The 26,472-nt window shown below is 42.8% G+C and overlaps 1 protein-coding gene across 13 annotated transcripts in view; it reads right to left on the bottom strand.

Annotated features, from left to right (window-relative positions):
* The window catches only part of Med12l (mediator complex subunit 12L), a 315,356-nt gene that overhangs the window by 268,713 nt on the left and 20,171 nt on the right, over positions 1-26,472 (bottom strand). For 11 of the 13 annotated variants that reach the window (XM_087637350.1, XM_087637380.1, XM_087637387.1 and 8 more), the window contains exons 3-6: positions 20,101-20,205; positions 14,267-14,458; positions 12,603-12,635; positions 9,621-9,780 (exon numbers count right to left, since the gene is read on the bottom strand). In XM_087637350.1, coding sequence (XP_087493476.1) covers positions 9,621-9,780; positions 12,603-12,635; positions 14,267-14,458; positions 20,101-20,205 — 490 coding nt within the window. The remainder of the gene's footprint in view (positions 1-9,620; positions 9,781-12,602; positions 12,636-14,266; positions 14,459-20,100; positions 20,206-26,472) is intronic. The other 2 variants (XM_087637366.1, XM_087637378.1) reach the window with 1 other exon arrangement.

The following is a 26,472-nucleotide window of genomic DNA, read 5'->3' as shown; positions in this document are numbered from 1 at the left end:
CAGCACAGGACCAGATTGTTTTTTTAATTCTCATTTGTTTTCTCATACACTATATCCTGACTGCAGCTTCCCCTCCTCCACTCCTGCCAATTCTCCCACCACGCCTTCTCTTCCCAGATCCCCTCTCCCCTGTCTCCCCCTAGAAAAGAACAGGAGTCTCAGGAACATCAGTTGAGCATACCACAACAAGATACAGTAAGAGCGGGCACAAACCTTCACATCTAGACTGGGAGAGGCAACCTCGTAGGGAGAAAAGGGTCCCACAAGTAGGCCAAAGAGCCAGACACCTAAGATACACTCAGTCCTCCTGTCCTGTGAGCCCCCCTAAAACACAAACAACCATGACATATGCAGAGAACCATGATTCGATCCCTCAGAACGCACACAAAATATCTGGGCACAAGGGAGAGTACACTTGCAATCCCAGCGCTGTAGCATCAGAGACAGACAGATGTTTGGGACATTCAGGACAGCCAGCCTTGTTTAATCAGCCAGCTTCAGGTCCAAGACCCTGTCTCAAAAAAAAAAAAAAAAAAAGTCCATGGCACCTGAAAAACGCTTAATGTTGACCTCAGGCACAGGCAAGGGCACCAACACACATTTACACACGCTCTATGTTGCTAAGTAAAATGCTGACCTAAGCCAATTTAGAGAAAAATGTGTTTACGGAACATACAACTTACACCACCACTGAGGGGAGCAAAGGCAGGAAGCTGAAGACCACAGAAGAATGCAAAAGGAGAGAAGCGGCATGTTCAGCTACCTCTCTTCTGCAGTCCAGGCCCAGGGATGGCATCAACCACAGCTGGCCAGGCCCCTCTATGTCAGTTAGCAATTAAGAGAATTCCCCACAGACATGGCCACAGGCCCATCTGATGAAAGCAACTCAGAACTGAGGTTTGATCTTCCCATGTATGTTAACCTGATAGCCAAGGTTAGCCAGCACACTCACACACAAGATCACACACACACACACACACACACACACACACACACACCCCTCTTCAGCACATCAGCCTCAGAGGAATGGGCACATGTTCTCCCTCATTGTGCCAGCTCATAAACACATAAGACACCATTCCAATGGCAGCAGTGTCTGCAACAAACACTGTCACACTGTTATTGGCTAATCCAGCAGCTAACGATGGCTCACAGGGTAAAATCCCAGTGTTTACAAAAAAAAAAAAAAAAAGACTAGGCTTCCTAATCATTTTAAATACTACAGTGGTGACTCCATTCGAGACTTAGCTTCTCATCCATAACTATTAGCCGGCCCATTTAAAGTGTTTTTCTGTGTTAAGATCAAAACATTTAAGGCAGCTAAACATATCGATTTCCCAGAAAACAAAATGGATTCAATTCACAAGATAACTGAAACTAAACAAACCCTTATTACTGCTGACAGAAGACTAAACTAGTTTAATGCTATGGAAGTACGTATGGGCTTGTCAAAAAAAAAAATCTAAAGACAGCAGTACCCTAGCAGGACAGCTACACCACTCCTGGGCACGCAGGAAGGAGTCTACATCCCACTACAGCAATACCACAATTCACGGTCATTGCTCCTCTACTCACAAAAGAAGGAGAAAACAGCCTAAATGGTCAACAACAGGAAAATAATGAAAATGTGGCAAACACACACAATGGAATCTTACTCAGCTGTCAAAATAAATATATAGAATTTCCAGGGAAACAGGTGGAGCCAAAAACTGCACTAAGTGACACGGCCCAGTCTCAGAAGGACTAACACTACACACATACTCTCTCTCATACCTGGCTCCTTGGTCTTAAAGTCTGTGAGTCTGTAAGTAAGGAGCTGTGCTGGTGGGCACCAGCTCTGAATGCAGATAATTCTCATTCAGGGTTTCTACTGCCATAACAAGCAGGACCAGAAGCAGCATGAGGAGGAAAGGTGTGCTTCCATCTCACCGATGACAATCCCTCGTGAAGAAAAAACCAGGGTGCACTAGAGGCAGGAACCTCAGCAGCGGCCAGGAAGGAGTGCTGCTACTGGCTTGCTCAGCCTGCTTTCCTTACAGGGTAACCCCCACATCAACCACTAATTTAAGAAATGCCCCACAGAGTGTGAGAGAGAGAGTGTGTGTGTGTGTGTGTGTGTGTGTGTGTGTGTGTGTGTGTGCGCGCGCGCATGTGTGGGGTGTGTACTGTGTGAATGTGTGGTGTGTGTATGTGTGGTATGTATGTGTATATGTGTGTGTGAGTGAGTGTGTGTATGTATGGTATGTGCATATGTGTGTGAGTGTGTGTGTATATGTGTGTGTGTGAATGTGTGGTGTGTATGTATGGTGTGTGTGCATGTGTGATGTGTGTGTATATGTGTGTGTAGGTGTGTGTATGTGTGGTGTGTATGTATGCATGTATGTGTATGTGTGTACATGTGTGTATGTGAGTAAGCATGTGTATATGTGTGGTGTGTGTACATGTGGTGTGTGTATATGTATATTTGTGTGGTGTGTGTATATGTATGTATGTGAGTATGAGTGTATGTATGTATATGTGTATGTGAGTGTGTATATATGTGTGGTATATGTATGTGTGTGAGTGTGTGTGTGTATATGTGTGTGTGAATGTGTGTGTATGTGTGGGATATGTGTGTGTGCATGTATGTGTATGTGTTACATGTGTGGTGTGTATGTATGTGTGAGTGTGTGTATATGTGTGGTGTATGTATGTGTCGTGTGTATATATGTTAAGTGTGTGTCTGTGTGTGTGTGTGTGTGTGTGTGTGTGTGTGTGTGTGTATGTGTGTGTGTATCTCAGATCAGGATCTGAGCTACTTCTCCAGCACCAACCCTGCCTGCCATCTGAAACTGTACTCGAGCTCCAATTAATTGCTTTCTTTTATAAGTGTTGCCTTGGTGATGGTGTCTTTTCACAGCAATAGAGCCGTGACTAAGATACCTATATATTAGATCTACACCTTTAACATAATAGTGTCTGTGTGTTGCCTCATGGTTACTGTTAGCACACTTAGCTTTAGGAAAAAGAAAAACTTCTTCCAATAAAATTAAATAGCACTCTTTCATAGCTCTGTTCCAACGCTGAATGTGGAACAGAAAATAAAACATATGTTTCTATTACAAGGGAATAAAAGCCATTTCTATTGAAAACACTCTACAAATCCTAAAACACATTATCAAGATGACGAAAGTCATAAAAACCAATGCTAGGAAAACGATGACATTTGATAGTCAATCTTGCCCCAAACATGCTGAACGATGTTTTCGTTCTCAAAGCCAGAACACAGACTTAATTCTGCAAGTTAATCTTCTCAAGTGCGTTCAATCTCATCCAGCATATGAGAGTGTCTGCTTGGCTATATAGCTTGCTTGAGTGTGAACCTTGCTATGTAATGACTGTGTTGATGCAGGCAAGTGCTTCTAAATGCTCTGTACAATTAGAGAAGCTGAAAACACAAGAGGCCACCAGATGTAGCAAGACTGCAGTGTTAAAAAAAAAATTTAAAAGATTTTAGTTATTTGAAAAATAGAATCGTTCCATACACTATACATGCCATATTGGCACTTGCATGTAAAAAATACATAGAAAAAGGTTTCCACGTACCTGGGGCAAAGGAAGCCTGGCCAGGTGGCTCTAAGTGGGAGGAGGGGACTCACTCAGAATATAGCCACTATGGGATCTCGAAATCAAGTAGTCAGAGTCTGAGAAAGGGGCCACAAGGTATTAGCAAGACAGTTCCAACAGGCTTGGCAGGCTCCCTATACCCAGCACATAGGAGTTAGCCTAGCACATAGGCACTAAGTGCCCACCCCCTCTGCCTCCACACCCAGCACATAGGAGTTCCCTCCACATACCAGCACATAGGTGTTAAGTGTGGCCCCCCCACCCAGCACACAGGACTTAACTCTACCCCTATACCCACCACACAGAACTTTGCCGTGACTCCACCAGCCAGCACACAGGAGTTAGCCTCCACCTATCTGTTCTGTTTGTAGAGTTGCAATGCAGCATAGAGGCAGGAAGAAAATGCTTGGGACGAAAATTGGCTAAACGATGCCCTAAGCTCTTTATAAACCTCAATCAACTCCATAAATATTCATAACTATGCAGATTTAAAACTCATCTCTGTACATACGGAACGGCTCCACAAAACCTATGTGTCAAGAAAGAAAATTTCATCCTGGAAAGCTGGTTGAGAGGCCGTGCCTCGGACAGGGCTGCTCATCCAGCGTGCATTCTCACAAACTGGATTTTAGGACACCAGTTAAAAAAAACTGACTGTTGGGACCTACACTGTTCTCTCATCGTCGCGAACTGTATCAGACGTGTAAAAGCCAGAGACTGAGTTTACCACAAACAACAGCGACTGCTCAGTGCGCTGCTGTGGTGCAGGGTGAGCATTTGCTGCTGCTTGCATGGTCTGCCCTTACGCAGACGATCAGCACTAACTGTGGTGGCCCCCGAGAGGGCAAAGGCGTGGGGTTATGGTGCTTGTTTCGTAAATAAGCCAGACCTTGTTGGAGAAATGGTGAAACAAGTAAATCAAGTGGGAAAATCCTAGAGTCTCAACTTCAATTAAAATAAGGCGCCGTGATGGCCTTATAAGAACCTTTGTTAGAAGGCTGAAGCCACAGTTCTCCCATGACCGGATTACGGTCCTTGAAGAACTGGTGAAGAAAGGTGTCCATCCAGATGATCAAAATGTGAATGCTTCACTCCTTCTTTAAAAGGGGAACAAGAATACCCTTGGCAGGGAAGAGAGAGGCAAAGATTAAAACAGAGACAGAAGGAACACCCATTCTGAGCCTGCCCCACATGTGGCCCATACATATACAGCCATCCAATTAGACAAGATGGATGAAGCAAAGAAGTGCAGGCCGACAGGAGCCGGATGTAGATCTCTCCTGAGAGACACAGCCAGAATACGGCAAATACATAGGCGAATGCCAGCAGCAAACCACTGAACTGAGAACAGGACCCCCGTTGAAGGAATCAGAGAAAGGACTGGAAGAGCTTGAAGGGGCTCGAGACCCCTTATGAACAACAATGCCAAGCAACCAGAGCTTCCAGGGACTAAGCCACTACCTAAAGACTATACATGGACTGACCCTGGACTCTGACCTCATAGGTAGCAATGAATATCCTAGTAAGAGCACCAGTGGAAGGGGAAGCCCTGGGTCCTACTAAGACTGAACCCCCAGTGAACTAGATTGTTGGGGGGAGGGTGGCAAGGGGGGAGGATGGGGAGGGGAACACCCATAAAGAAAGGGGAGGGGGGAGGGGGATGGATGTTTGCCCGGAAACCAGGAAAGGGAATAACACTTGAAATGTATATAAGAAATACTCAAGTTAATAAAAAAAAAAAAAGAAAGGTGTCCATCAGTCAACACACTGTGATGCCACTAAGATGAGAAAGAAAAGCTTCTGTGTCTGCAGCACCTGGAGCTGCTAATGAAGATACTAGAAGCTTTACAGAGGTAGAAAATGGGATGGATGGGCACAAAGGGATTCTTAGCAACCCAGCCATGTGCGCTGGACATGGAAACCCACCAAAGTGCACAGGGGACTGGGTTGACAGGGTTCTTGAACTTGAAACTCCTTATATTTAACACATGTGATGGGGGAAGATAGCACTGCGGTGTGCAAATAGAGAGTTTGTTTTTATGTTCTGGTGGCCTGAATGAGAATGGTCTCCACAGGCTCACGTCTGAATGCTTGTTCCAGGGTTGGTGGTACTGTTTGGAGAAGGTTAGGAGGTGTGACTTCATGAGAGAAGGTGTGTCACTGGAGGTGGGCTTTGATGTTTAAAAGTCCATGCTATTACCAATTAGGATGTTCTCACTCACTGGCCCATGCCTGCTCTCTAACCCCACCCTCTGAGGCCATCCCTGCCTTGTGATAGTCTCAACATCTAAGATCCGGCTACTGCCCCAGCACCATGCCTCCTTGCCTCCCTGCCTGCCTGCCTGCCTGCCTGCCTGCCTGCCTGCCTGCCTGCCTACCTGGCTGCTGCCATGCTCCCCAAGGCTTCCTTATATAAGTCGCCTTGGTCATGGTGTATAACAGAACAGAACTAAGATGTCTGGTAGGCACATCAGCAGTCCTTCATTACCTTACAGACCATAATGGCATTTGACTGGACATAATTTACATACACTGATTTAGTATATACATTATATTGACAATGGACTCATAAAAGGTCTCATCTTGGTTTTTTCCTTTCTAGTTCAATATGCCTTGTGTGGACCCCACAGTTTAAAGAATCCAGGAGCCTCAACCATCCAGTGGTCCTACATCAAATATTGAAAAAGCTCTGATCTGCATCTGTATTGACTCTGACATTGGGGGCTTGTGGCTTTTTACTAATTATTAATGTTAGATGCATGGGTGTCTTGCCTGTTTGTATGATGCTCTCAGGACAGAAAACTTATGGCCCCTACAACTAAGTTACAGGCTATTGTGACCCTCCATATGGGTGCTGGAAATGGAACCCAGGCTCTCTTTAAGAGCATCCAGTATAACCACTGAGACTTCTCTCTGGCACCCTAGTTAAATAGTAAACTATCTAGGGTTTTAGATGTAGCTTTGGTTAGTTTGGAATTCCCTTAGTAGACCAGACTAGCCTCAAACTATCAGAGATCCACCTGCCTCTACCTCTGCTTCTGAGTGTTAAGTCATGGCTCAACATACTGGCAAAACTTTGTAATAGCAAAAAAAATTAAATAAATAAAAAGTAATAATAATAAAATGAAGCACACGTAAGAATACAGAAAGCTAGGCGTGGTGTTACATGCCCGTAGTCCTGGAGTTCAGGAGGCTGAGGCGGGAAGGGGGTGGGGAGTACTCAGGTATAGGGCCACTCTAGGCCATATAGTGAGACCTACTTTCAAAGAGGGTGGTAGGATAGAAAGCAATAGTAGTTATGTAATTAAATTATTCAATAACTAATACAAAGGTTAAGACAGTAAGTTTTACTACAGAAATGTGGCAGATATCACCTCGTCATATTATATGACATGCTGAGATGGTCATATAATTGCTGTCTTATTTAGGTTTCTACATAACCAACATGGTAGGTGAAGTGTTCATTTCCATTTACAGCTCCACAGACTGACAGTTCAGTCATGGAAGTCAGAGCAGAAGTCGAACGAGGCATTAGAAGCCAATGCAGAGGCCATAGAGCAGGGCTGCTTACTGGCTCAGTCTTTCTTACAGCGCCCAGGACATCAGAGCAGGAGTGGAGCCACCACGGTAACCTACACCCACCCCCAACCAATCATCCATCAAGAGAGTGCACCGCACCAATCTGTCAGGGCATTTCCTCAGTGGAGGTTCTCACTTCCCGGTGACTCTCGCTTGAGTCAAGCTGACCTGAAGCAAACCAGAACAACTCCTTGTGAGATATCCCCAACATGTCTCCATCACCAGTGATTAGATCACAGAATAGAGAAACAGAATAGATCTGTGACCATAGATCACAGAAGAGAGAAGGGGAAATGGGGGACCACTCTAAAATAAAACTCGCCCCTTTCAGAAATATCAATCAAGGAAAAGAAAGGCATAAGAACTCTCCTTGACTTAAAACAACTGAAACAGATGAGGCAGATGAGCAGGATATGGAGAAGAGACTGAACCCGCAGCCACGTGCTGGCAGAGCTGGAGCACAGCACACAGCGCTCCGTGTCGGTTCTCAACCTGTGGGTTGTGACCTCTTTGCAGGGCGTCAAATGACCCTTCCACAGAGGTTACATATCAGATATCCTGTAATTAGATATTGATATTACAACTCATAACACTAGCAATAATACGTTAGGAAGTAACAAAATAACTCTATGATGGCCGGGGTCACTACAACATAGGGAAATTAATTAAAGGGTTGCAGCATCAGGAAGACTGAGAAACCCTAACCCGAGAGGTCATAAGCAAATTCCTAAAACTTGTACAATTCTAATTTAGCGTTTTTTAGATTTCAGGTCAGTGTGTGCTATCCTGAGAAAGAGTACATACAGAAGGTGTTCCACTTCCTCAATGATTTAAACAGTTTTACACGCACAACAGGAATCATAAAGATCTGAAATGCTCTGCAGACGTAATCAAAAGACAAGTCACAGTATGCACTATGTTGCTTATGAAGGGATAGAAAAATACAACTAGAAAGTGAATCCAGCAGACAAGCTTGTGTAAACACACAACTAACGGAAAGCTTAGCTTTGAGGCAGGGAGTGCACACCTCCTCAAACCATCTGACGCTAGGGATGGTAAGAGATGAACGGGACGAGAAATCCACCATGTTCTCTGCTGGAGAAAACATTTCCCTTCCCTTGGTGAAGGCTCTTGTGCTCCATGGTAATACACTCAAACCAGGATGGAGAGGGCCTAGGCAACTCTAATTTGTTCTAAAATTGTTCTGAGAGGCAGCTAGGAGACTAATTTCTGTATAGCTTTCTGTACTTAAGTCCCAGGTTCTACCAACTGATCTACGCAGGCACCTCTTTCATATATTTACCAGTTTTAAAATTAAACTGAACATCAAAGAAAATATTAGCAAGAACAAATAACAACAACAACAACAAATGAATATGTGTGCATGTGTGCACACCTAAAGAATAGAGCACTCTCACCAGCCGGTGATGCTCCAAGTTTCAAGGATTATGAATTGGTGAAATGCTTAAAATACACATACACACACAAAAATGACGTCATAACATAACGCAGACACAAATGCTTCCGGCTTTCTGTGTTTTAAAAATGACTGAGCAATTTCTGTATGCAAGACTACCCTGAGAGACCAGCACTGAGGAATTCAAGAAGACATCCAGCCCAGAACCACTAAAAATGTCCATGCAGCCTTATTGTACAGTTAGGGTACATAAATATAGATAACCAATAAATTGATGTAATGGGTAGTAGTAGTAACTGTAAATCAAATAAAGAACAAGGCAACAGCGATTTTATCCAGCGTGGTCCCAGATTTCACTGAGCAGAACCACAGTGGAGCCGGAGAGCACACACTTAGGCATCTATTCGGGAGAAGCAAAGCAGTGTCCGCCTGCTGATGGTAAGGCTTAAAGTAAAAAAAAAAAATTATACAGGCTGCTGGTGTTGGCCAGAGCAGGCAGAAGGTGAGCAGGGTAGGAGGTCATGAAAGGATTCTGCGCACAGGACTGCATGACTTCTGTTCTAATAGGATCATTCCAGCTACAGTGCAGAAAGCTGTGTTGAAGTAGCAAGATTAACTGGCATCAACTGTCATTACACAGGCAAAGGCAGCGAGCGGTACGACCAGAAAAGAGGCAGTGAGCACAGGGGAGGAGGGGGTAAGCGACAGCTGCCCACTCCCCACTCCGACTTCAGGCCTGCTCGACTACAGCAAAAGCACGCAGGGAAGCCAGTCAGAGGTTGCTTCCGCCCAGACAAAGATGATGGTGGTCTGACCGGCACCTCCACAGCTGTGCCAGTACCGAGTTGAAACAGGGTACATCCTGGAGATATCAACAGGGCTTGCTGACTGCCAGCTGCCCTGGGGGCTTTCTCCATCGTCATTGTGCTGGGATGCTGAGTTCTAAAAGGGTGCAGGTCACGATTATTTGAAGAACCAATAGTGAAATATATAAAACATTGCCCGCTGGCTCGCTTACCCAAATTGGGATCCGGAGCCTGGCGCTTCTTAATTTTAGCTTCAGATATAGCAGAGTAATAGGCACAAGTCATCTTGATCAGCCACGTTGCCCGAACCATTGGCACAGAATACTTAGCCAAATATGCGAAGACGTCCTCCTTTTTACTGAGGATGGGGACCTAAAAACATACAACACAGCAATCAGACACTCTATGCTGCTCTAAGACAGCATGTCTGACGGACTCTCTAAGAGTGCATACGTTTGAAAAGAGGGAAGAAAATTCCAATTGTCATTAGGAAACAAAGATCAAAATTATGTCTGACCCATGGCAAGTTGGTTCTCAGCTGTGCCTTCTTATTGATCAAACAAAGTCTCATCACGTTCTCAGATAAGGAAAAACAATTTCACGATATTCTTTCTAAATGATTTATCCCAAAACTGGAAGGGAGAGATCAGAAAGAGTTTGCCATCACTCTTCTTTTTATCCATGGACGCTTTCTTGGTATGACGATTTCTAACTGCAACATTTCACAAAGGCCACGATTCCCAGAAACTTTCTGAGTGTCTTCAGCAGAGCCTACGATGATGGATCGTGGGTCTGCCTCACACGCACTGAGCTACACTAGCACGGCAATTAATTTGCTGGCTGAAGGAGACACTCGAGGCTGTTAATTATTTCTTCAAGACCACAAAGGCGCCATTCAGCAAATTAGCATCCCAATGTACCAGGGAATGGCTCGAAAGAGTTAATTCGTTCTTCCAGAACACCTCATAAACAGCCTGTGAACAGCCTGTTCATCTATGTCACCTCTTGGGTTTGTAATCACGGTACAAAGAGTGACCAGCAGTCCCACTGTTCTAGGGCAGCAGGTCAGGACTACTAAGACGGTGCACACACGCCATGCACCATAGTGGGATGACCGCTGCTCAACCACTTCCCTTGGCTTTGACAGTCAAGTTCACCACTTTCTAGCCAATTTGGATTCTATGCACCTCACAAAGTGGTTATTCTGTATTTTTTTAAGCATGTCAATTGATTACTGGTACAATAAAAATTATACCAATAATACTCTGTTGCCTGATTAGGGATTTGTCTATACCAAGCCTGGTGTTTTCATGCCACAGATTAAGGCCCTTTCAAAAGAAGACACTGGAACCCTGCCATGGATACCAACAAACCTTATTTCTCTATCCCAAAAATCAGACTTGAATTCGGGTTGAAAAGTCAAAGTTTAAACCTGCCAATTCATCCCACACAGAATTTTTCTACGAGCTTGTCAAGTCAGTGGATTTTTAAATTTAACCATTTGCATGCCTAGCACAAGGTATGGTCCCTGGAATTAAAAAAAAAAAAATGTAAGTCCCTGAAAGCAAGCTACTTCATTTGGTCTTTCCAAAGAACCATCAACTCGTTCCACTGCTGAAGGACTGCCTCCTGGCCTTGGTCAGTGGAGTACAGTGTGCTGACACTGTGTTTACAGAAAACTGAAGACTCTTTGATCAGGTACACTTGCGGCCTTGGGTGCTGAATTCAGAACATTGCCCTCATGACACAGAAAACTGCACTGGACAAAACAACTGAAGGGAGGCAAAAAACACATGAGCCAAATCTGCAAGGCCTCACTCATCTCTGCACAACGCAGTGATACATTTTAATGAGAAAATATCCTGCCCGTTTATCACACAGGGCACATCTCTCACGGAACATGGTGTCTGCAGTTACTATCAATTCAAGACAGAGACAAGAAAAACACAGGGTCAAACATTCAGCTCAAGACCTGATGCTTTCCACTAGAATGTAAACTATGGGGCCAGTGGTTTAAACTGTGTAACTCCGTGTCTTGTTGCCTCTCATTCATGTACACCAAAAGGACGCAAGATTGAAGCCTGAAAAACGTAGATAAATTCAAGGTAAAAGACAGAGTCTCCAAAGAGTCCTATGAATAGTATCTTTCATAGATGAGCAAAGGATTTATTTAAACAGCAACTGTTAGGAGGAAAAAATGCAAACAGTCGAAAATGTGAAATGTTTAGATAAAATAGCATAATATACCAAACCAAGCCACAGATCTGACACTAGCAAAATGGCAAAAGCCTGAGTTGACTCAAGTTGGGGCTTCAATATCCAAGCACACAGATGTGAAGGACGTTATTTGATTAAGAGAGAAGATAAGTGTGATGGCTTTGTCCAATCTATAGTTTGGGCCAACTTGGGAAGGAAATGATGATTCCTATGATTATTTCTCACAGTAATGGATCTTTTTTTTTTTTTCCTGTAAGACATCTGACATCAACTTGACATTGAATTTTGGCAACCACTGGGCAGCAGCTTAATGTCTTCATTAATCTAGAGCTACAAAGGCAATTAAGATGCTAAGTGTGTGCTTCTTCCATAAACACAAGGATATTATCATCTCTTCTCCCCTCGGAGAGAAGAGCACCTCTCATTGTCTAAACAGGACCAGAACCAGAGGAAATTCCTAGACCACAGTAACCAAGGGCACCTGCAAACACAGGTTAAGAACGAGCCGACTGATCAAGAGTTAGAAGAATATCCCTGGTTGGCAGAATTCTCCTTTTCAAAAGTAAGTCATGACAGTGACTAAATTACAAGTCCTTACAGACACCTCTGGAGTACTGTATGGCTTTATACTAATGGAAAACCATGCCAGAAACATGATCTATACCATATAAAAACTATTCTGGAAGCTGGGTAAGAGCTGGAAGATGACTCTGGACCACAGCAAGTAAATCACTGTTGCCTTCCTAAGCATTCTTATACATAAATATCAGAAATTAACTAAGTGACTATGAAGACCATATAGAGAATTTGGCCCTTTGCCCAAAACTACAAGAGCCTTTGCCATCTCAAAAGGATGAAATTCTGAGAAGGGGGGGAAGACAGACTCTTGGAATGCCTAAGGCATGAACACACCAAGGTAGAGTCAATGTTTTATAAAGAAATGTCTATGTTTGCAAAGAATTAATGCCAAGGCTTACCTGAGGGACACCTGACTTGGCCAGAGGCAGCTCCTAATAAAGAAAGAAGAACAAGAGCTAATACAGCACACCATGAGTTACCTCCCTCCTAAAAGATGAGACCCCTACACCCTTAAGGCAAGGAAACCAATTCCTTACCAATATTCACCGTAAGAAAGCACCTGAGAAGTATTCTCAGAGCTTGTAGCAGAGGAAAACCTTAAACACCTAACTGACAGCACAGAGGATATGAATTGGTGCTCAAAAGCCACCAAACTCTGAAGGATGCTCTAAGGCTTACGTGGTCTTCAGACACAATCCACAGTGAGACCAAAAACATTTTAATACTGGGATTGAAGTGTTCCAGCGCTGTGGTTTGGGCGGGTTGAAACAGTGGCACTAACTCTAGGAAGAGTTGGTCACACTTAAACAAGTGTTCTTCAAAGACTGCAGGTGCCTTTCGTCATTATCTATCTATCTATCTATCTATCTATCTATCTATCTATCTATCTATCTATCTATGTGAGGCATGCAGTGTCAAGACACAGCAGATTAAAGCCAATGGAGGATGCAGGCACTGATTTCAAAGAGTTGCTTTCAAAAGCAAACACACAAGTATATGAAGGCATTGTCTTCCAAGCTGGATCTACACCAGGTGGAAATGACCGCTGCATACTTAGAACTGATGATGGAGGTCCTAGAACTAAGGGACTTCAGGGGAGATGAGAAGAGGTACCTGGAATTGTTACAGAGGTATACAAGAAGTCAGAGACAGAGACCAGGGGAAATTTCTAACTTTACTATAGACTTTCAAAGGACATCTTACGTTGTTGGGGCCACACAAGATTACTGAGCCTTTATACTGATTATTCCCACTGAAGAAACTTACTAAAAGTAGAGATTTTAAAAGAACCTTCTACCACCCCACACACACCCTTGCCAAAAAATTCTCAAAGTTATAAATACATATGCCTGCTTTGTTTAAAGCGCCTTTTCACAGCACAAGTACACACAGAATAAAAATCTTTGTCTTGCATGGTAGCAAGACTTAACTTAGCCTAAAAATATTATATTTGTGTGTGTGCATATGTGTATGTATGTGTGTATGTGTGTATATGTGTGTGTATGTGTATGTGTGTGTGTATGTGTATGTGTGTGTGCGTGTGTGTGTGTGTATGTGTGTATATGTGTGTGTGTGCGTGCGTGCGTGCGTGCGTGTGCGTGTGTGTGTATGTGTGTGTATGTGTGCGTGCGTGTGTGCGTGTGCGTGCGTGCGTGTGTGTGTGTGTGTACAGCTGTGTGAGGATGGGTATTTTGACAGACAAGGGAATAATCTCAAAGCAAGGGATCTTTGCCTTGTATCTTGAACATCTTGATCTAAGAAATCAGTGTAATGCAGGGGATGGAAATGAAGACTTACTACCTACTCTTAAATTCTAAGATAGATCTAAGTCAGCAAAATCTACCTTTATGCAGATCCCTGAGGTTTTTAGATGCCCAGAGCACTCCCTGTGATCAAAATATAGAGGGAAGAACATAGGAACAGAACTGTCTGGACATGTGTACCTACAACTGAAAGTCTGGTTTTAAAAAAGAATAGGGGAAAAGGTGTACATGTGAACATTATCTCAAACAGCTTCATTTATAAAACTGTAATCACAACAATAGAAGAAAATACTTGGTACCTTTTTTGCCAAAATAGCAAGTGGTTTGTTCCCTGCTAGGTCAGAGAACCAACTGTGAATGGCGCTCTGCGATCGAGCAGTGACCAGCCAGTAATTATCTTTAGCATTAACTTGGGGTTTCTTCTTTCCGGTGTCCTGGAAAGTGTTAAGCTTCAGTTTCTCAGCCAATATGCTGCTGAAATACGCACCGATCTGCAGAAAAAAGACGGAAGCAAGACAGTGTTTAAACAATGTGCATCTGCCTTAGTGTTACCTAGTTTGTCTTCACTGTTTCAACTAAAATCTTGACACAGCCTATCAGAGAAAATGAAAATTCCTATCTCTGATGCGTAAAAGCTATGATTTCCACATAGTAAGTCCTAGAGCCCCAAGGGGTGATTTCTTTCCAGTAATACAATGAAAAACTCCCTCACCACCCTTGCCCCGCTGTCCCCAGGCGGCTGGGAAAAGGGAAGCACCACCGGAGGCCTCAGGTAATGTGAAGTTCATTCCATCAGGATGAGTTTCAGTATGGGCCGTGTTTGAATCTTAGCTGCACACTTCTTTGCTGGTCACTGCACAGGCCTCATGAGAGAATGTGCTCCCTCACGGGGTTACACTGAAGAGGACAAAGTCCGGGGACCACAGAACCGCTCTTACTCCTGTTTTCTCTTAACAGCACATGCTTTTAGAAACAAAATCCTGTGTTTAAACTTGATAGTACTTCCTTCAAGAATCTAGAGAAATGTATCTAAAAGAATAACTACAAAAGGAATAAATTAGGTACCCAGCATTTTGATTGAACTGACAATTTTATAAGGGGAAGGGGAGGGAGGGAAAGGAGAGCTGGGGGAAGGGGGAAAGTCTGAATGGGACAGAGCAGAGAAGCGGTGTCTGCCTACTGTTTTATTATTTCCTGTAATCCCAAGTATACGGTGGGCAAAGAGAGGGATGGAAAGGAACAAAGGTCAGGAAGGGAGATAGGGTGGGAGGGGAGAAGCAGCAAGTCTACAGGAGCCCTGAGCAGGTTTTTAAGAGCCCAGAAGCATCACGATTGTCCCCTGAGAACCTTCAGTTAGATGATGCAAACCATTCCCAATAGTTAGCCAATAGTTAGCGAACAGTAGCAACCTAAGTAAATTAAAACACTACCCTGGAAAACCAAAACGTAGGAATCCCACCTCAGTGAAAAGCTGGAGGCAACAGGTGCCCTGCACATAGTCTGACCTGGTTCGACTTGATCTATTAATCAAGTTTATCCCGGGGACAAAAAAGCTGGGACAACTTTTTTTTTAATGTGAAACTCCCTGAACTGAAAAGTGGTAATAAAACTGTGGTAGTGTGAATAAGAATACTCCCATAGCCTCATATATTTAAATGCTTAATCGTCAGGAAGTGGTGCTATTTGAAAGGATCAGAAGAATTAGGAGGCATGGCCTTATTAGAGGAAGTGTGTCACTGGAGGTGGGCTTTAAAGTTGTAAAAAACCCAAGTCAAGCCCTAAGTAAGTCTGTCTCTCCCTCTCCCGTCCCCCCTCCCATTCTCCCTCCCTCTCCCTCATTCTCTCTCTCCCCTCCCCCTCCCTCTCTCCTTCCCTCTCTCTCCCTCTCTCCCTCTCTCCCTCCCTCCCTCCCTCTCTGCCTATGGACCATCTCCAGCCACTACCTCCGTGACTGCCTGCATGCTCCCATGCTCCCTGCCATTATTATTAATGGACTAAAACTTCCGAAACTATAAGCAAGCTCTCAATCAAATACTTTCTTTTACAAGAGCTGGCTTGGTCATAAAGTCTCTTCTCAGCAACACAATAGTGACCAACAAAAGCTAAAGTAATAAACAAACAAAAAATAGATATCAGATTTTTGTTTTTAAACAACTTTCACTAAAGTTTTCCTCTTTAAATCAAATTTGGAGTTTTCTGTGGATAAATTAGGTAAAGTTACAGCTTGAGAATGTCACTCCCAAGTTACCACATCCGGGTGTTCAGGACCAAGCCATGTAGAACGGGGCAGGGCATCACTGATGAGTTTGTAAAGGAGCAGTCACTAGCAGCAAAATGTTCGATTTCAAATTTCTCGACTGATATTTGGTCTTTCTACCAAGGGCACTAAACAGCCAACAGTACATGCTAGTGTGTATTAGAGAAACCTCTAAGATGCAATTATGGGCAAGCACATTAATCATAATAAACAGGGGCAAAAATTGAAAACCATTCTAAGGAATGAGTGTACCCCTGCGAATAAGGGAACAAACCGGACACGTGTGTTTTAGGGTTCTCCTTAGTGAATCTTGCAAACAAATCTTGTAAACAAAGCAAAGTTGAAATTCCTAACCAAGCAAGAAGAAATGAACATTAAGAATCAAAAAAGTCTCAAAACCATACAGTATTAAAAAAAAATGATTTTAAAAGTGGTCTCACACTGGCCTGGGACACATGACATCCCTGCCTCCCTCCACCCCAAGTGCTAGGATTACAGATATGTCACTGACCTGCCACTGTGCTTAATTTCTGTCTAAGAGCAATATATTCAAAACTCAGAAGACAATACTTTTTAAAGCCTCGCTCCCAAAACCTAATTTCTACCTCCAAATAATCAGTGTGGTTAGCTGGCTGTGTGCCTTCCACTGCTGCTTATAAAACACTCGCGCAAACACATACTTGTTTTTTTCCTTTCCGCTGTACCCAGCTTACCATGCACAGTGAAGTATGAGCACTCCGTGCCTATATGTTGAATTCATTCATTTGTATAGCTACAGATAATGTTCTGCATGGATCTCCGTCCTTTATTTAATCAAGAGAATAGTATAACAGGCACCTTGAGCATGGGCTACGACATTAGTGCTATGAATTCTGTTAAATTGAAAAACCTTTCACGTTATTTCCATGCAGATATAGGACAAATTTCTATAATTTGGATGGCACGGTTCTGCAATTTTAATTATACTGCCATATCATCCTTCAAAACGTGTAACACCAATTCCTATTCTTTCAAACAAAACGTAAGAAGGTTAATTTGGCACTTGTTTTTATCCACCCAGAACTATTCAGATAATAGCTGCTTTGATAAGAATGGAAAAGGTCAGGTGTTAAACACTGAGATTCATGTTAATGAAATCAAATTCACATAAAAAATATTAAGGCCTTGAACACATCTCACAGAAAAAGAGGTCCAAGTACAGTGAGTTATTTTTGTTAACTTGGTTACCTAAATTAACATAGAATTTGACACCAAGAACCAAGAACTGACCATTTATAACACATTTAAAAAAAAAAAAAAAGCCTACTCTCTGACATAAACTAGACTCTGAATGCCCGAAATCCACACACTGAAACCCTAACCCACAATGTTACTATGTTAGATAAGAGCCTTTTGTTTTCTCTTGGAAACTGTATTACTACTTGCATGTATAAGAGATAGAGTGTACATGCATATATAGGGCAGGGGTAAGACTGTCCAGGCGCATCCATGCCAGAGTATGTGGCGGTCAGAGGGGAATTCAGGGAGGCAAATCTCTCCTTTCTAGCTGGGGCAAAGTCTCACATTTTGTAAAGACAGGACTTTGAAGGACGAGCAAGCATTTTGTACAGGAAGCAGACAGCAGTTTCCTTCACCCAGCTGTTTGCAGACCGAAACTGCCCCTCTAAAGAGACCTACTGCCCACACGAGCCACCCCTCCTCCTTGTGCTGTACATAATAAAACATGGAATTTCCAGGTTATGGGAGGTGCCCTCCATCAAAGCCAGCACAGCCCACCTGATCCCAGCTTCAATGTATATAATGTTTCTTCATTCCCAAATTGACCCATTCAGGGCTCCAGGACCAAGCCATGCAGTAGATCACTGACAGAGATGTAAGTGTTTTGGGACATGCAGAAGGGAGATGGTTACATAGAATGTGAACGTATGCACTGCCCAAGATCTATGGTTAACTGGCAAAAATTATGTATACTGAATTACACATATACAACTATATATTAATCACAAATACGGAATTATAGTTGTAACACAAAGTATATAAAGATTGCAAAAAAGCAAATTTAAAACTATCGCCGTATCTGGTCAACAGCATTGCATACAAATTTCCACTGATGGTTTAGCAGTCAATTATTTGTGTGTTTTTGTGAGAGAAGGGACATATAGACATTGACTTGCTTTTTTTATTTCTTACTTTTATTTGTGATGGTTTTTAATCACATTTTAAAATTGATCATTAAAATAAAAATGAGCAAAAATTCTCATATATATGTATGTATGTGTGCAGCATATATGTGTGTATACATACATATATATGTATATATAATTGGTCCACGGAAAAGATATTTAATTCAATAAACCTCTAAACATAATAGTCCGACTATAAATCTTTCTACAGTTTTAATTAAAATACAATTAATCACTTCTTCCTCTCCTTTCCTTTCTCCAGTCCCTCCCAAGCCCCTTCCCTCCAACTCTGACTGTACGTTTTTAATGAAAGTTGGTTAAGGACAAAGGAATTGCAGAAAAACTGTAAGTCTTATGCAGAGACGTGTTTGTTGCAATGGCCCTGAAAGAGTTTACCTAGAAACAGCTTATGGTGCTGTAATACACAGAACACTCACTCTGCTGACGCTGGAGAGAGCAATTCTCACTTCAGGAGAAGGAAGACGCAAAGACCAAATGGGAAAAGATAAGGAAATACTGTGTGATGTGCAGTTGAAAAAGCGCACGACTGGCAGGTAGACGAAAAGGCGAGCTAGACAAATAGACAAAAAGCCGTCTGTCCTTTCTGTCCCCTGAGAAGACCTAGAGATAACGATACTCCAGAAGTGCAGAGCACGCCTAGCACCCAGTGAAAGACACAGAGAGAACACAATGAACCCGGAAGACAGACGGTGTACAGCAGGAAGAATGGTGGGGATGCTCCACCGGGGTTTAAAAGGCCCTTACCAACCAAATATTGACTGCCCACACAGCCGAAAGAAAAATGAAGGTAATAAAAAAAGTGTGAGTGATACTGAAGTAATCCTTGGTGACGCAGAAAAAAAAAATTAAGGAAAAAGGGAGGTCCCACACTGAACTGAAGCTGACGCATGTATAAGGGACGATAAACAGAAAAACATGTCAGCTCCCAGCACGATAAACCATTCAGCAAGAACCGTCAGTGAGCTCGGTGTGCCTGTCATGTCAGCACACAGCAGACAGGGACAAGAAGGCCGCTACAAATTCAAGGCCAAACAGCAAGGTCCAGGCCAGGCAGGGATACCCGGAGAGACTCTGTCAAAAGAAATAAAGAAGGGAGAAGTAAAGTAGAGTGAAGAGAAACGTCAAATTCTTGGATGAAATTTATTGAAGAATAAGATTTGTATGATTTCAAAATCAGTCACTGTGGGGAGATCCGGTAATCCTGAGTTTGATTTTAAAAAGTAATGACTACAGATTACCAGGAAGAAGAGATTGCTATTTTTAGGAAGACAATGGGCATCACAATGACTGAATGACAACTGGGTACAATCAGCAATTGGGCGAACTGTTATTACACTCCTCCTGACATAACGTGATGAGGATATTCTTAGCTAAAACAGTAAACCTGAACTGTCATAGGACAACAAAATAAATCTAGGCTGTCACAGTGGTGCAAAACTGGCCCATGCTCTTCTATGATGGCAACCGTGAAAGCCATAAAAAATAAACAGAAGGTGGAAAGGGACCCCGGAGTGGTCTCAGGGTGAAATGCCTGACACCTAACACCTTGTGGGCTTCATGGTTTTGCAAACGTGAGGAAGGTTCGAACTGGGAATACAGCTTAAAGAGCAAGGTCTTTGTCAAGGGTATCACAAACCCCTTTTCAGGAGCTACGGAAAACAATTGGCATTACCTTGGATGGGTTGATTACAATGTTTCTGGCTGAGCCGTGTTCGTCCCCAGTGAAGGCCGGCTGGTTGTTGAATCCCTGCTTTACATTCACGGCTGTAAGTTCATCCTGTTCAAGAGAACATATTGATTAAGCCGAGAACAGAAACACTTCAAGTTAATCCAGACACTGTAGCTGAGTAATACCTAAGTTCACTGATGTATATAAGAGAAAGCAGTTCAGAGGACAATAACCTATTTAAAAACCAATGCGTGCATGACAGATCAGGATCATGTTGAAATGTGCAGGGCATATAGGTTATCTCCACTGAGTCAATCTTGACTGCCATCTTGGAAGGATTAAAACCACCGTGGAAACATCTCTGGATGTGTCTAGTACAGGGTCCTTAGAGAACTTTCACTGATCAGGTAGGACTCACCCTGACTATGGTGGGTCATCCCAGGAGATGGATCCTGGACTTTAGAAAGGACAGAGAAAGCTGAGAGCAGCTCTCACTTCTGCTCTCTGAGTGTGGGCGCCTTATAAATAACTGCTTTAAGCTCACGGGGCCATGAGCTCCCTGCCATGATGGACTGTTATTACTTCAACCTTAAGCCAAAATCCTCCCTCCCCTAAATTACCTCTGTGTGGCATTTGGTCACAGCAGGGATAAAAATACCTACTGCAAATGCCCCACTCTTAACTCCTATTAACTCCTACATTATAACTTGGAAAAAGAAAAAAGTGAACAGCCCCTTCCACCACACACAGAAACAAGAGACTGTAGAGGATTTTTTAACTTTTTGTGGATAAATCGCTTTTATCCTTCTAGCATGTAAGTCCTGGGGATTGAACTCAGTCCAGTCACAAGGCCTGACAGCAAGCGCTTACCTGCTGAGCATCTTGCAACCCAAGATCATAAAATGTTTCAAGTGGAATTGTTATGAGAAGCTCATGGTTTGACTCTCCTCCCTTGCTGTCATATTTTTTAAATACTTCCTTATATGTATGTGCATGAGTGTTTTGCCTGCATTAATGTCTGTGCACCACAAGCATGAGGTATCTGTAGAGGCCAGAAGGCATCATAACAGGAGTTATAGATGGTTGTGAGCCGCTGTGTGGGTACTGGGAATCCAACCTAGGTCCCCTGGAAGAAGAGCCAGTGCTGTTACCTGGCCCACAGGATTATTTACATAACAAAGCTGTCCCACATGACTTACCCAAGGCTTGCTCACTCAGTCCACAGTGAGCCAAAGACAGAAATGATGGTTTCTAGTAATAAACTTTGTGGTAGTAAGCATACCCCACCATAACCTACAACTGGGGGAGTCGCTGGTTTTACATAGTCTGCTTCACTTAGTCCTTACCAACTCAGTTGCTATATACCAACTCCATTTCACAGGTAAGAAAAGCAGCATGTACTGTGCTAATGTGCCATCTGAGCAAAGCCAGCTCGGAAATGCTGTCCTCAGGATGATCCCACACAACAAAGCAACATTCCCCTGACACCCAGAACAAATGCCACATGAAAATGTGGTCTAAAAATACAATGCTACTCCTACGGTCCTTAAAATGACCTCCTGAATAGTTGTGAGAACACTTTTCCACAGTTACAACACAGCAAAAAAAGAAAAAGAAAATAGGCTGGAATGGTAATTATTACTAATTATTACTATTACTATTATTGTTGGTGTTGGTAGTAGTAGTAGTCGTCGTCGTCGTCATCGTCGTAGTAACAGTAGTAGTATGTTTGTGTTCATTTTTGTTTTTCAAGACAAGGTTTTTCTACATAGCCCTGCCTGTCCTGGAATTCACTCTGTAGACCGGCTGGCCTCAAACTCAAGAGATCCACCTGCCCCTACCTCCTGAGGCAGGGCTGAGACTAAGGCCTGCGTCGGCATACCTGGCTAATAGCCTGTAATTTTAGAAATTAAAAACAAAAAGTACCCTCCTTGCCCTGCCCAGATGATCATGGGCACAGGCTAAATCCGACCTTGAAAGTATAGAATGGCAAAAAGACAGCTGGAGGAAATGAGGCAAGAGATCGGCTTGGTGAACTGGGCTAATGGTCACCATGGCACAAAAGAAAGACTGGCAGGCACCTGCTGCAAACGAGAAACAGAAGAAACTGTTCCAGGAGCTGCTGGGATCAGTCAAAAATGGTCACCTTGGCTAAGGAGCCCGACCAGCTAGAACATGCCATGCAAATGCATTGTGTGTGCTTTTATGAGCACCTTGGCTGGCCGCTGCTTTGGCCACTTTCAAAAGATCCCAATACAGCGGACATAGTTCTAAGGGACTCCAGTCTCCTCTCAGCTGTGGTGGCCGCTTAACTGAGTGATCCACGCAGAAGACAGATTGCTCAACCCTGTCCAAAGACATCTCAAACGGATCACCTATTTTCAAAATAACTATTTAAAATTTTAAGACAAAAGTATAATGCATATTTTTAAGTCAGGTAGATTTTTGATCAACGTTAAAAGGCGATTAATAAAAGTTTCTGTACTCTTAGTGTCTAAAGCACCAAGGGTACAACTGGTGTCACAAGGAGAGTATCACAGGAAAACTCGTTGTGCATTTGCCTGTGATTTGCCATGTTGAAAAAATGAACGACAGTATATTTTTTACTCACAAAGGCTGTGACTTAAAGCTCAGGAAGAAATACTAGGCTTTTGAGATTAATTGATTTTACAGTCTTCTTTACTTTCTACTCTCAAGTGACACCACTCTCTTAGACCCCGCCCCCTTTGGGTATGGCCACCTCAAGTAGGGTTACTACAGAAACAGGTAAAAACCAAGAGCACTGCAAGCAACATGTGCATAGATGGTCTATTTTCTGAAGTACCTGAAAGGAACAAACACTGATGGCAAAAATCCAAACACGACTCACACCCAAATGTTTACAACTGTGGACAACATTTCTCAAACTCCAAGGCTGCACCCTCAGATGCCCCTGTAAAAGAAAATCACCCACTCCGACCCCCCAGGCATCTGCAGAACCAACTCTGAGAGCCCAGGTCAGGATAGTGGAAGCATTCGGCAGCTTTAGGTGACTTTGACAAAAGGAGGTATGTGTTACATGCGTTCAGACAAGAAGCTTTTATACTCTTCGGCAAGCTTTGCCAAGATTGATTAGGTATAATTAGAAAAGAGTCCAAATTTTGGAACTGAATGCTTCTACACTGCCAAGCCAGTGCTATCTGTAAGGGACACAAAATAGCTACCTCCCTGTGAGCCTTGAACCTCTTCAAAGACTTTTCTAATAGATGAGTAACAACCATCAACTGTTACAATGATTCTCCTTGCAAACACAGGGAGAAAGATCACAGCCATTACCTTGCAGTCCCAGAAAGCATTAACCCTACCATTTGCTCATAAATGGAACTTCTTTAGGTAGGTAACAAAGGTAACAAAGTTATTCCAAAAGTAGCCAGAATGTGGAAAAGGGAAGGCTCCTACACTTCTTCCCATTGCTTTAACTAAAATGCAAGCCTTCTGCGGCGAGTACAACGCCAGCATTTCAGAGAGGAAGGCAAGAGCAATCTGAGTCCCAGCCTGAGCTACATGCTGATATCTTGGAAACAAGAAAATACAGCAGAAGCCTTAAAGCAAATTTAGGGGAAAAAAGAAAGAAAAAACAAACGCAAAAACAAAAACAAAGCAAAAGCCTATAAGAATACTATGTTAACAGAGAAAGCTAGTGCTTACACTCATCTATACATTTTCAAAATATATTCTATATAGACAGAAAAATAAGACATTAAGGACTCCTAATGCAGCCATAAAATCTCACAGATTTACCCTGAAGTTCCTATTTTTCTAGATCACTTTAAAAGCAATCTTTTCATTTCCATAAAATTATTTCATCAAGGCAGTGAGATGGCTCAGCTAGGAGAGGCGCTTAAGTACAGACCTAAACTGCCTGAGCTCCATCCCCAGGATCCTTAAGGTAGCAGGAGAGACCCAACTCCCAAGAGCTACCCTTTGGACTCCACATGTGTGCCCACCACACACTCATGCACACACATTTTTTTTTCTTAAGTAAAAGAGATCTCTTTGGAGAACTGAGCATATTTTGATGCCAGTCTGGAAACTACTTAAGCTCCTTCTCATCCAAGAAACAAAACAAAAAGGCCCAGTTTAGCACATACTCATTCCAAAGACCATGTGAAGGGCAGATCAATAAATAGCACACAAACACGTGTGCACACGCACACACCCACTCTTATCCTTTTCCCAACTCACCATCTAATACACAGAGCCATACAGACACTCCCAATGGTCTTGATCACCTAATCTTCTAACAAACTTAGGGACCATTTAAGGAACTGGGATAAGGGATAAAGGGATATCCTGAAGGGATATTCAGAAGGGATAAAGACAACAGAAAAGCAGAAAACTATCCATTTAACTGCTACTCGGGGAGACTAGTTAACCCATTATCTTACCAAAACAAAATTTAATAAACAGTTTTATAATTACTCCTGTTCTGTACCTCTCTCTCCAAAAAGCATTCTCTCTGACCCCAGAGGTTATCTGCTGACCCCTGTTAGAAAAAGCTAACATCCATGCTTGCATGGCATGATGTTCAGAACTGGAGAAGGAATGATAAACCCCTTCCTGGTCAGGGTTTAAAGTCATCGAGCAGCACACAAGGTTAATAGTATAAGTGACCTGAAACATTAAGGAAGGATCTCTCACTCCCACACTTCATCATTAATTAGAATGCTTCTCACACTCCCTCCTTTGAAGTATTCTAAGGAATGCAGGCCCAGTTACTGCCTGTCACTCATTTTGCTTCTGTCCTCCCTACCTCCTAGTTGTACGCAGTCTTCCTGAAATAGTTTCCTTATCTTCATAGCCTTATACAACAGGCTTTCCCTTTTTCTACTCTCCAAAGGACCTAAAGAAGGGTCTATCATAATTCTATACAGATCTTAAATAATGCGGGGCCTTTTCTCTACCAGTCTCTACACTTTTCTATGTCTGAAACCGCAAAGCCTCAATGAAGACCAGTGGTCCAGTCTGGCTGATACTCTGTATGCTAGAATCTTACAGATCTGCGTTAGAAGGCAGAGCTCATACACAGTATTAGGACCAATTAACAGACCTCTCTATAGCTCATTTCTTTGTTTCAAAGGAAACAAGAATAACTCACAGGGCTAACGTCACATAAGATAAAATGTTGCAGAGTTTAGCACTGTGCCTGATCCATTATTAATTGCTCTATTTTTTAATATTTTAACTTGCATTTAATCTACTTGACAATTTCATGCATTTTAACCTATATGCCTACATCATGCCACTGCCTCTGTTCCACCCCTTACATTATTGTGAAGTCTTTTGAATTTCACAAACTATAACTTAGGCTCCCCCTCCATTCAATCAACAAGTAATTATAAATACAGCACTGAACTAAAGACTAGAGGATCCACCATAGGCAAATGGCAGGTGGGGCATATACCCCAAAGAAACACTCTGTCTGCTCAGAGAACAAAGGAGCATTTAACTCAATCTTGGAAGTCAGACATGTTGGAAAGGGGCCTTTAAGATGAGCTCTGATTTTGAAGGAGTTTCCCTTCTCTAAGAAGGCCCTTGCAATGCCAAAGTTCTGACCTCTTTTATGAAGAGACACCACATTAACACAACAGAGAGTGTGAAGGATCTCCAGCATTCTGTGTAACTCATAAGGCAACTATGCATACATACAAATGTATAACCAACATCTCATTTAAAGGTATAAATTTAAAGGTGTCTAATAATCCAGAGAACAGGAAAGGGAACAAGAAGAACAAACTCCACAGTAGTCACAGTAAATGCTAACTGAACAGTTGTGGAGTGCTCAAGCTGAGGTATTACCAAGTGGACCCAGAAGGGAAGAAAAGAAAAGCCCGGCTACATGCTGTACTTTAAAATTAGGTGACACTTGGAAGACAAATAATTTGCTAGTAAATGGACAAAGCAGACATATACAGTCTAAACAATAAACGTAAGAATGCTCAAGTTAACATCAAATAAAATAAACTCCAAGACAAGGAGAATTACCAGCAATAAGAAGAGGCACGTCATCACCATAGGTTCAGTTCATCGGAAGAGTAACAGTCATGGATGAGGCACATGCAATGAAGAAATACAGAGGGAAAACATGACTGAAGTCTATCGAGTTGGGAGGAATGGAGAATACTGTCACTTAGGGAACAGGAGCAAAGCTGCAGCTAGAAGCTGGTTCTGGAGCCCTAAAGATGGAGAGAATACACAGGGTGTGGTGGGCCACAGAGGGAAGTCTGTCTCTATCATAGACATTAAAGGTTCTAAGCAAGGTAAGCAAGGGGGTAGCAGCCGATCATACAGGTCTGCAGTGAGAACAGCTGCTCAGAATTGGGTGAGGATAACAAA

The sequence above is a fragment of the Rattus norvegicus genome, chromosome 2 (genome assembly GCF_021556685.1).
Source record: "Rattus norvegicus strain SHRSP/BbbUtx chromosome 2, alternate assembly SHRSP_T2T, whole genome shotgun sequence".
Classification (NCBI taxonomy): Eukaryota; Metazoa; Chordata; class Mammalia; order Rodentia; family Muridae; genus Rattus; species Rattus norvegicus.
Note: the sequence above shows the minus strand (reverse complement) of the source record. Positions and strands in the feature narration are given on the sequence as shown.